Raw genomic sequence first — 10,863 nt, forward strand, 5'->3', positions numbered from 1 at the left:
ATTGTTGCCTGTCCTTCAGTGAAGGGAACCCTTTTGCCACAGTCAAACTGAGACCAACAGTCACAAATGACAGGTCTGCGCCCATGATCTGACAATCTTGGAGAAGAACACCATGGAATGAGAAGAAAACCATTGTTTCACTGCTGCCTTGTTGATCTGTGTGCAGGACACACTCACATGTGGTCATTTTATTACATTCAAGCACCATCGCTAAATAAGAGATAATAAAGGATCTCTCAGATGTCATAGGACAACTTATTATAGTTCTCTGTAAGTTATTTGGTAAAATTAATAAGATGGTAGATTCCTGATAAGATCAGATATATGAATATACTGTTTTTAACTGGAACAGTCTCCATTGTTTTCCGTATCTATACAGACATGTCCTTTGCTTTACCTTTTAGTAACTTATGTAAATTAATTCACTCAACATTTCATTGTGTGCTACAAAAACCTATTATGTAGGCCTAACTAAAAATATTTTACCCACTGATACTAAACATATCTACAGTTTTATTTACATGCTGGTCTTCCTATTAAAACAGCAATTATGTTGATGTATTTATGTTAAAATAGTCATTATGAGCATTCCTCTATTCAACCATTTTAACAGATTTTTTTCTGTATACAGCATAATCATACCAACTCGTAACATGTTTTTGGAATGACTGGGCATTTATTTAATTCCAAACTGATAATTAGTCTGCCGATTACCATGGTTATAAATATGAGGAAACACCTGAAGGATGTTGGACCTTAATGTCTCATGAGAGTGTCATGCCTGTCAAATGGCCAGTCACCCTACACTACTGAATGCTCATAGGAGGTCCTCATGCAAATGAAGGGTTGTCACAAGCACTAAAGGCTTTTAATGAGGTGCGCATTGATTGCATTTCTTAAAAGAAGACATTAAATGCTGTTGTTCCCCTACACCTCCAGACATGGGTATCATGAGATATGAACCACAACAAAGTCCAATGAAAAAAAAAGAAATACATATGATGCCTGGATTCTGCAGTAGGCTGTTCATTCTTCATTTTATATACTTTGGAACGATTACAGGCTATACAAACACATTTGCATTCATTCTTTGTGCATGTGTCATGGCAAAAGGCAAATTCTGGCTCTAATGAGCTGAGTATCTACAGGAAAAGAATCCATCGTTTACAACGACACCAAACTTCATTTAACAATCCCCTTCAGACTAATGACTGCATGGCCACCTAACCCAGTGGTTCTCCATGGCTGATCCTGATGAAGCTGTTCTGGTGGGGAAATTGCAGGAACAGGACAGAGACCCGCTGGGTTCTGAACAAAAATGCAGTGATTTACTGGACAGCTACAGAATCAAGTGCAAAAAAAAAAAAACAAGACAGAGAAACGGAAATTGGACAAATTGAGGAAGAACGGGTGTGCAAGATATAGATGGGAACAATAATTAATACCCCCCTCTTTAGTCCTATTGGCTTTTATCCTCTTGCTGAGCAAAGGCACCAGTGCAAAGTTGTGCACTAGGTCAATATGACAGCAGTCAATCATGACTATTTTGAATGTGTCAAATATAAGAGATTCAGAAATTCTCACATGCATTTCAAAACAGGAAACAAAAATGCATCAATTGAGTGTGTGCGCAAGAATGATCAAGGACAATTAAAACCACAAAGAAAAGTCCTGTTTGGTCTACTGTTTGGCCTCTAGCCGAAAGTGGCACCGCAGTTGGGGCATCTTCTCTGTCGCAGGGCCAGGCAGAAGAGGATCCCAATGGGAAAGAAGATTATGGCACACAGTATGCCCAGACAGGTGAAGTCATCCTCGAGAACCCCAACCCTGAGACAAAAAATAACAAATTCTTAGATTACACTAAACAGGGTCAGGTTTTACAGGAATATTCAGTGTCACATTCCTAATCAGAACACAACTATAACAAATCATTTAGAATATTCCAATTACAAGAAATTAATGTGGTTAATGTTTACCATGAAATCAGTGGAAAATTTGCATGCTATATTGCAAAATTTTGCTGCTATATTTTTTTATCATCAAATAGATGGAAAAATGTGTATTGATCATATCTTAAAGGAATTTTAAGAAAGTGGGTCCCCTTTTCCATCAATTTCCATTTAGACAGCGCTTTGTTGTGCCTCACAATAGAAGAGTTCACAAAGCCGCAAGCCAGAGGCAATGGTAGCAACAGGAAAAACTCCCTGAAAAGGAAGACGCATCAAGAGGAACCAAGGCTCGGCAAGGGGAACCAATCCTCTGGTCATTACTGGATTACACTGGGATGTTCAAAGAGATTTATCCAGGAAATGACAATACAGAGAAGTTATTTGCAAAAAATATAATTCCTGTTAGACATCAATTACTAGAAATCAAAAGTATGTGTCTTATGTGAGTGTTTTCTAGTCCCATGTAATAGACACAGAATGTGTACAAAATGTGTAATGCATCTGTTGGCCTGCTCCATGTTAGCAGCATCCCCACTTACAGCCTCCTTCATCTGAGCCTGATCAGTAAAAGATTAAGTACAGATGACACTGATTCATGTGAATAAATAACATTTCTGAACAGGTGCTCACAGGGTTCAAGAGGTGCTTCCCTGTAAACAGTCGTCAAAATGCTGATGTGTGCTGTCAGTACACACAGACACAATTAGCTGTCAAGCATCTATAGAACAGCAAAGTAGCAATCAGAATATTTAATTTCTTAAACAAAGTTTTGAGTGTTGAGTTCTTTAACAAATTCCTCAACATCTAGCTGAATGCACAGTGAAAATAAATGATATTTTGTGGTATATTTCAGATATTCTGATGATTTTGGGGTTTATTTTTCCTGAACCTTCGTTTATCTCTTTGGTCACACAAGTGTAGTATACAGAGAGGTCAGGTGATGCAGGCAGGCATAAAATATGAGGTCAGAGGACAACAGCAAACAATCAAACTACAGTTCAGAAGTGGCAGTAAAGCAACGTGTAACCCAAAGGGAAATCAAAGTATGTCATTTCTTTTAGATCAACAAATGGGTCGTCTTTAGTAAAAACATAAAAATGTTGATGCAACATGCCAAGATAAAAGAGGTTCTGAACTAGCTGCCAGCCAGGAAGTGTGACTGGTGTGGGGTGCTGGTAGTCAAGATCACCTCAATACTCTCCACCAGCCAGGACACATGATTGGTTTGAAGTGCTGGTGACTCAAGATATCCACCTCCACCCAGCCAGAAAGTGTAATGAGTTTGGGTGCTGGTACTCAGAAGCAAAGTACATGCTATAGTAACAAGAGGATTTGTGCTAATTTACTACATGGCACATAGAACAAGCTGGGAAAGTATACAAGCCCTAAAATCATGTAGTCAGGTTCTCAAAATAAACCACAAAGTCAAATGTTAATAAAAAGATTACATAAAAAAGGAGGAAGGAGACTTGACCCCAGGTTCACGCAAAGGCAAAAAACGCTTCACTCAAGTTATTTATATGCATGTCTGGTAACAGCGTAGCTGACTATAGCCAGACAATGATTCATGGTTGGCAGTGGCAGTCATCTTGTTTACTCTAATTGAGAGGAAAATCAAAGACATACTGTGATCTTATGTATGTTTAATGCTAAGCATTTGTGAGATTCTTAATTCAGGATTTTGTAATGAAACTTCTTCAATGAAACTTCATGGTCACATGATGTTTTCAAATACAAGAGTTAAGGTCTCATAGACCCGTGTGGATGCTTTGATTTGCTACAATGAGCAGAAAAATGGTCTGTGCTCAGTCTGCACTCCCCTGACGCCACAAAAACGCCTGGTTCAGATGTCTGTGGCATCAGCTGAGCATGGACTGAACACAGACTGTTCTGCTCATTGGAGAAAATCTAAAGCTACTTTCAGACCAAACACATTGCATACTCAGCAAAAAAAAAAAAAAATGCATAGTTTTCTAAACTCTCAGTAAGACTATAATGTGTAGATCTTTTTTTGTAAAGAGGGTAGAGATCCGCCTTTTCTCCTTTACCGCTTTTTGAGTGTGTTTTGAAGTGACAGTAAGAACCCTTGCCTGCTTCGATTCTACATGTCGCACGAAAATGCGTCACAGCACGCAGCAGTCAAAGTTTAACAAATGACCGCGATGCGAGAACAAGGCCACAGAGTTAATTCAATTTTATGAGGTTACATTAGTAACCTTTACTTTATGTAACATTAGTAATTTGTACTTTACATGTGTATTTTTACTACAAATAGATGACATTTTACAAAAATAAATAAATAAATGATTCAGTATATATGTGTACATATACAGGTCCTTCACCAAAAATTTGCATATTGTGATAAAGTTCATTATTTCCTGTAATGTACTGAAAAACATTAGACTTTCATATATTTTACATTCCTTACACACAACTGAAGGTAGTTCAAGCCTTTTATAGTTTTAATGTTGATGAGTTTGGCATACAGCTCATGAAAACCCAACATTACTCTCTGAAAAAATTAGCATATTTCATCAGACCAATTAAAAAAAAAAAAATTCAACCTTCAAATAATCATGTTCAGTTATGCACTCAATACTTGGTCGGGAATCCTTTTGCAGAAACGACTGCTTCAATGCGGTGTAGCATGGAGGCAATCAGCCTGTGGCACTGCTTCGATAGCATCCTTAAGCTCATCCAGAGTGTTGGGTCTTGCGTCTCTCAACTTTCTCTTTACAATATCCCACAGATTCTCTATGGGGTTCAGGTCAGGAGAGTTGGCAGGCCAATTGAGCACAGTAATACCATGGTCAGTAAACCATTTACCAGTGGTTTTGGCACTGTGAGCAGGTGCCAGGTCATGCTGAAAAATGAAATCTTCATCTCCATAAAGCTTTTCAGCAGATGGAAGCATGAAGTGCTCCAAAATCTCCTGATAGCTAGCTCCATTGACCCTGCCCTTGATAAAACACAGTGGACCAACACCAGCAGCTGACATGGCACCCCAGACCATCACTGACTGTGGGTACTTGACACTGGACTTTCCCTCTGGCATGTCCCTCTGCCCAGTCTTCCTCCAGACTCTGGCACCTTGATTTTAGAATGACATGCAAAATTTGCTTTCATCCGAAAAAAGTACTTTGGACCACTGAGCAACAGTCCAGTGCTGCTTCTCTGTAGCCCAGGTCAGGCGCTTCTGCCGCTATTTCTGGTTCAAAAGTGGCTTGACCTGGGGAATTCAGCACCTGTAGCCCATTTTCTGCACACGCCTGTGCACGGTGGCTCTGGATGTTTCTACTCCAGACTCAGTCCACTGCTTCCGCAGGTCCCCCAACGTCTGGTCCTTCTCCACAATCTTCCACAGGGTCCGGTCACCTCTTCTCGTTGTGCAGAGTTTTCTGCCACACTTTTTCCTTCCCACAGACTTCCCACTGAGGTGCCTTGATACAGCACTTTGGGAACAGCCTATTTGTTCTGAAATTTCTTTGTGTCTTACCCTTTTGTTTGAGGGTGTCAATGATGGCCTTCTGGACAGCAGTCAGGTTGGCAGTCTTACCCATGAATGCGGTTTTGAGTAATGAACCAGGCTGGGAGTTTTTAAAAGCCTCAGGAATCTTTTGCAGGTGTTTAGAGTTAATTAGTTGATTCAGATGATTAGGTTAATAGCTCGTTTAGAGAACCTTTTCATGATATGCTCATTTTTTGAGATAGGAACTTTGGGTTTTCATGAGCTATATGCCAAAATAATCAATATTAAAACATTAAGAGGCTTGAACTACCTTCAGTTGTGTGTAATGAATCCAAAATATATGAAAGGCTAATGTTTATCAGTACATTACAGGAAACAATGAACTTATGCTAATTTTTTTAGAAGGACCTGTATATATGCTGAAAAACAAATGGTGCCATTTTGGTGTGTTTGGTTTGTTTTTAACATATTTATGTCTAAAGATAATAAATAATAACAATATTTCTGGAATGAGGATGAAAAGACTGTAAAAATAAGAATACAGTTTGAATCTGCAGTCCTCTTTGAGTGCTTTACCTGCAAGCTGGGCATCCCCCCACCACCACCACTGAGGGCTGGACAATGGTGTACGTGCTCGTGTATGTTGGCTGCTGTGCCACAGCAGGGATATGGCTAGGGCCAGCTGGGTAGGCTGTGGGGTAAAACATTGAGAAATGAATCGGTCAGTCTGGAGAATTGAAATACTTATGCCAATGAAACCTATACATTTTGATACTACTTTGGATTTTGCCACTTTTTGGAGGGTGCCTAGGTTTATATTGCTCATGCAAAAATTACAAGCATTTTTTATTATAAATTGTGCTCTAATTGTGAAGGAATGGTGCCTAGTTTTCACACTGAATTGACATCAGAACCTGACAGAAGGGAGTCTGTATTGTATAAAAGACAAATTTTGTTGACTGGTTCTACATTTTGTTAACAACAGAGAGACTTTTTGTCAACAGAATGGTTGGAATTGGTTGAAACTCTTTGAGAGCAAACATTCTGAAGTGAAGTGAAAGTGTCATTGTCACTGTGATACAGCACATCACATGATGCCCACGGTGACACTGCATTTAACCCTGCATCACCCTTGAGTGAGTAGCCATGAAAGGCACCCAGGCAGCAGTGTGTGGGGACGGTACTTTTCTATAGCTCTATAGCACCTTGACACTTCAGGATTGGACAACCCGCTGGCCACCACTGCCCATTCTGTCATTGTCAGAATGAGTTTTCTGGACAAAAGTACTTTTTGTAAAGAAAACAAATTTCTGTCCTTCATACAATACAGCCTTCTGTCCACTAAATGGTGGTGCTGATTTCATTTTTAAAAAGCTGCTTTGGATTCCTGTGAAAGAAAAAAGTAGTGATTATTTTTTGCTTTTGTGGACAATATGAAACAAGGTGTAAGTTGATTTTGTGGGACAGAATTTTTTTTGTCCAGAGAAATAGCACCATAAGTGGAAGAATCCAGTGAGCTCCTGTCTGCAGCCACACAAGTGTTCAAAATCAGAATCACGTTTATTGACTGGGTAAGTGAACACATACAAGGAATTAGACTCCGGTCAATGTTGTCTCTCAAGCACAACAGTATAATATAAAATATACATTTGACTATAAAATATAGTCATATACCTTCTATAGAGAAGGAGTGAAGTGAGCAGCTTGCATCTGAACTACTGCTGCTTAGCGGTAATGAACATCAGTCTCAGCAACTTCCACTTACAACCGCAGTGAAGCAGGAAGTTCCAGCTTCGTCAACTTCATAATAAAAAAACACATCACATTGCGCAGAGATCAAAGTTTACCAGAGCGACTCAGAAAGCTTGATGACTTTTCCCAGCAATGTGTTCTACATAAAGCTGGGGGACTTGCCTGGGCCGACTGGGTATTGGTAGGGGGGTGGCGCTGCTGGTGGTGGTGGGATCGCGCCGTAGTTCGGCCCCGTCACGTTGTTGTAGGCTGGAGGTCTGTCCTGGAGGAGAGGTTTGCTGTCCATGACCGACTCGTTGCTTCGCGCTGCTGGTTCTTGCCTGTTCTCTCACGCGGTGGCTCGACGTTGCTGCGCAGCCCCTAGGCGGCATACGAGCCTCAAGAGTGAACAAAAACAAAGAGAACAAGACGGAGAAAATGAAAGTTCCGAACGCGCCATGCATGCGACAACTTCGTCCTCGGCTAAACCTCAAATTTCAGCGATTATTCAAAGGCTGGTCATGTCGACCAGGCGGGGTTTAAAACAGCAAAGTTACTGCCGCGCTGCCATCTTTCGAAATATTTCAGTCGTACCAAAAGAGTTTATATAAACTCAGCTGAGGACTCAACGCCTTTTCCTGCAATCGGTCTGTCACGAGACGGACATCACGTGACCCGTTGAACTCTTAAAGGGCCATTGCATTTATTCCTGCAATGAACCTCCCTGCAGCTGGGGGGTGGAGCGAACCAAGATGTGGGCGGAGTGAGACGTCAAGTACCAGAAGTACTTATTTTAATATCATGTAGACATACATGAGCATTCAAACATTTAAAAGTTTTTATTGTACAATAATCTTTTTCCCGCAATCAAAGGATTGTGCAATCACTTTCATTAGAACACTACTGTGATTGTGCATGATCATATTATTAATTTAACTAATATGCATTATAGTAAAACCATTTACATTAATAACCAGTCTAAAATGCCTAAAAAGTACCAATAATCATATCTCAAAGAGTGTTTTTTTTATTATTTGTTGTGCACAGCAAAACAAATTTAATTGACAGTGGATACATTGGTAATTTTTGATACTCACCACAAAACATCATCAGTTGGATACCCCCAAATCAATGTAAATTGAATGGAGTTTTGCTTAATTTAGCAGGAAATATGGAAACTGAATTTTACTAACCCTGAAACAACACAAAAAAATAGCATAAAAAAACACAATGGCAGAAATTATTTAATTCATTGAACAGTCCATAAGCAACTGACATTAATTTTACGCAGGATCAGGTAAACTTAATCTGGTTTTTATCATATAACAATACTTTACTTAGTTTAGACAATATGTTTATTAATTATAACTGACTCATGATATTGTTGTCCAGCTAACTTATATTTGCCAATTTTTTTGTGGACAACCAGAGCAGTTGGGCCGCTGTGGCAACCCCTAACTGGAAAAGCTAAAAGGAGACAACATGTATAGTTCTGCATATGGGAAAAATCTCTTGCTGTATAAATGATATTTCAAAAGTCTGACACCAAAAGCCCTTCATAACTCTCATCTTTTCTGGTGTAAAATGTTAAATCATAGGTTACTTGGAAGTGAAAGTACTCTAATTTGATTACAGCAGTGTTTGCAATCAAAGCTGTAGCAAAATTACACCAGCTCAACACCAGCCATTGTGCATCTGAGTACAAAGCTAATTGTTCAGGACAATTCAGCTAATGACCAAAAAATGACCAATTTAGCAGAACCATTTCAGACCTTCTGATAAACCAAGGCCAAATAAACTTTTATTGCTATGAAAAGCTATATAAATGCATCAGTGAAACAGCTTTTATACAAATATAGTTTTATACAGTCAAATTCATACTTTGGCTAAGCCTAATAGTCAAACACTGATCCTGGAAGTGGGTGCTAATCAGGGTTAATGAGAGTGAACCCAAAAGGATCAGTAACCTGCAGGACTGCTGTACAAATTATTAATAAAAAAAACAAAAAAAAGTACAGTACAGGCTGTGACCTTCCACTAGAAAAAATTTACCACCAGCGATAATGTGCATATGCTCTGTTCGCTTCAGCCATCTTATGAAGGTCATGTTTCTTCTTGACAACATTTCCTTCATTAGCAGAAGCAGCTAACAGTTCCTGGGCCAGTTTCTCATACATGTGGGTCCGTCTGTGCTTGTTGTCCCTGCACTCAGTGATCAACCACTTCATTGCCATAAAACGCCTCCGGTTGTCAGTCAGAGGTATTGGAACCTGCATAGAGCAATCCATTAAGACATCTATCCCAATGTAGACAACATTCATGCATTTCTTAAATAATTATAGCCTGTAGAGGAGCAGGTTTGTAGTTCCTTTACCTGATAGTATTTCCCTCCTCTCTGAATGCTGGTGAGCCCAATCACTGGTTTGCAGTTCTCAAGCGCTTGGTGAAAAACATTATATGGATTGCACTCGATCTCCAGCTTTTTTGTCTCCGTCGCTGTGTGGTACTTCTCCACCTGTTTCCTCTTTATTGTCTCCAAGGTCTACAGGGAAAGAATGGCACCTGGTCATTTTTGTAAACTGTTACAGAATCCAGACAGAACAATTAAACAATTAATTAAATATTTCCACCGTTAGTTTTTTAAATGGAGGTATAACCTGTAAATAAATGTCTGCTATTCATATTAGGTGTACCAGAGTATATTAAAAAATTACTTTACTAATGCCTTTAGGTCTTTCCATACCTGGGTCATGATTTCTCTGGCCAGGACCTTTCTGCCATCCTGCATCATCACGTTAATAAATTTACTGTTGGGAGACAAATTGTGATGTGAAGTCTTCCTGTACAGTGCCGCAGAGAGTGCGTGCACGATGGGACAGTGTACAGTAAACTCGTCAAAACGCCTGTGGTCAGTGCACTACCTTATAACTGAATCAGAAAACAGAGAGCTGCTTGTTCCTGAGGTTGCCGCTTTTATTGGCCGAACTCTTTTCAGCTCGCGTTCTTCGTCTTTCTCCTTCTCGGAAACATACACTTCCCTCCGTGGTTCGGGTTCCATGTAGTAAGGGTTGTAGCGACTCCATCTCACTGCCGACAGCCTGTAAAGCGCCATTTTGTTCTCTTAACAACAGATAATACGCCGTAACGATCCGCACACACCCAGCTCTGCTCATAAACAACAAGAAAAACACGAATTACCCCACTGACAATAAAATGTTCAAAACGACCATTTACCTCGGCGTCCAGGATTTCAAGAAGCCTGCCCAGGACGCGGCCATATTGGAAAATGAGACACGTCCTAGCAGGACCCATCAAGGGCTGTCCTGCAATTTTCCTGTTTGCTATAGTAACTAGCTATAGTAACGCGTCACATACTGTGCTGGAACCAGATGTGTCAAAAGTACACTCATTTTTTCTCACGTACATAGATAGATACCAGTGTTTACAAACACTCTAATTGACTGAACGTTTTGCTCAAATTACTCAAACTACAGGCTCTAGAACATACTTAAAGTATAAAAGTATAAAGAAACCTTGCGAAGGACAAAACCACCATTTTTACCGAGAGGTTTACTGTACTTCGTGTGCAAGCAAGCGAAAAAAATATTGGTATGCAAATAGCTATCATAAATATTAATCATAAATTTTATTGGATTTGAGAAAAAATATTGTACACATGTAATTTTCATTCTCATGTTGCTCAGAAAATCTGCT

At 39.7% G+C, this 10,863-nt stretch overlaps 3 protein-coding genes across 5 annotated transcripts in view; 1 reads left to right on the forward strand and 2 right to left on the reverse strand.

The window, feature by feature from the left end:
- The window catches only part of baiap2l1b (BAR/IMD domain containing adaptor protein 2 like 1b), a 30,612-nt gene extending 27,816 nt beyond the window's left edge, over positions 1 to 2,796 (forward strand). For both annotated transcript variants that reach the window (XM_028985384.1, XM_028985385.1), the window contains one exon: positions 20 to 2,796. In XM_028985384.1, the coding sequence (XP_028841217.1) occupies positions 20 to 92 (73 nt within the window). In that variant the 3' untranslated portion in view covers positions 93 to 2,796. The remainder of the gene's footprint in view (positions 1 to 19) is intronic.
- bri3 (brain protein I3) lies at positions 655 to 7,902 on the reverse strand. Of its 2 annotated transcripts, XM_028985389.1 has the most exons (4): positions 7,744 to 7,902; positions 7,333 to 7,547; positions 5,995 to 6,109; positions 655 to 1,827 (listed from the first exon to the last, which is right to left on the reverse strand). In XM_028985389.1, exons 2-4 carry the CDS (start codon positions 7,454 to 7,456, stop codon positions 1,695 to 1,697), a joined length of 372 nt encoding a protein of 123 aa, XP_028841222.1. In that variant the 5' UTR covers positions 7,457 to 7,547; positions 7,744 to 7,902; the 3' UTR covers positions 655 to 1,694. The 2 variants fall into 2 exon arrangements, with proteins under 2 accessions (XP_028841222.1, XP_028841221.1); XM_028985388.1 differs by having other exon boundaries at positions 7,333 to 7,835.
- A 1,007-nt stretch (positions 7,903 to 8,909) lies between these two features.
- mrps7 (mitochondrial ribosomal protein S7) lies at positions 8,910 to 10,505 on the reverse strand. The gene is made up of 5 exons (XM_028985387.1): positions 10,384 to 10,505; positions 10,071 to 10,247; positions 9,893 to 9,956; positions 9,524 to 9,691; positions 8,910 to 9,419 (listed from the first exon to the last, which is right to left on the reverse strand). Exons 1-5 carry the CDS (start codon positions 10,425 to 10,427, stop codon positions 9,198 to 9,200), a joined length of 675 nt encoding a protein of 224 aa, XP_028841220.1. The 5' UTR covers positions 10,428 to 10,505; the 3' UTR covers positions 8,910 to 9,197.
- Positions 10,506 to 10,863: the final 358 nt, after the last annotated feature.

The sequence above is a fragment of the Denticeps clupeoides genome, chromosome 7 (genome assembly GCF_900700375.1).
Source record: "Denticeps clupeoides chromosome 7, fDenClu1.1, whole genome shotgun sequence".
NCBI lineage: Eukaryota > Metazoa > Chordata > Actinopteri > Clupeiformes > Denticipitidae > Denticeps > Denticeps clupeoides.

Bases quoted from the DNA above. Each gene is read 5' to 3' on its own strand.
- bri3 (XM_028985389.1), bottom strand. From the start codon at position 7,456: ATGGACAGCAAACCTCTCCTCCAGGACAGACCTCCAGCCTACAACAAC. The intron at 6,110-7,332 runs GCAAGTCCCCCA...TTTACCCCACAG, and splicing joins CCAATACCCAGTCGGCCCAG to CCTACCCAGCTGGCCCTAGC. The intron at 1,828-5,994 runs GTAAAGCACTCA...TTTTTGTCTCAG, and splicing joins GGGGGATGCCCAGCTTGCAG to GGTTGGGGTTCTCGAGGATG.
- mrps7 (XM_028985387.1), bottom strand. From the start codon at position 10,427: ATGGCCGCGTCCTGGGCAGGCTTCTTGAAATCCTGGACGCCGAG. The intron at 9,957-10,070 runs GTAGTGCACTGA...GTCTCCCAACAG, and splicing joins TTTTCTGATTCAGTTATAAG to TAAATTTATTAACGTGATGA. The intron at 9,420-9,523 runs GTAAAGGAACTA...TGCTCTATGCAG, and splicing joins GAGGAGGGAAATACTATCAG to GTTCCAATACCTCTGACTGA.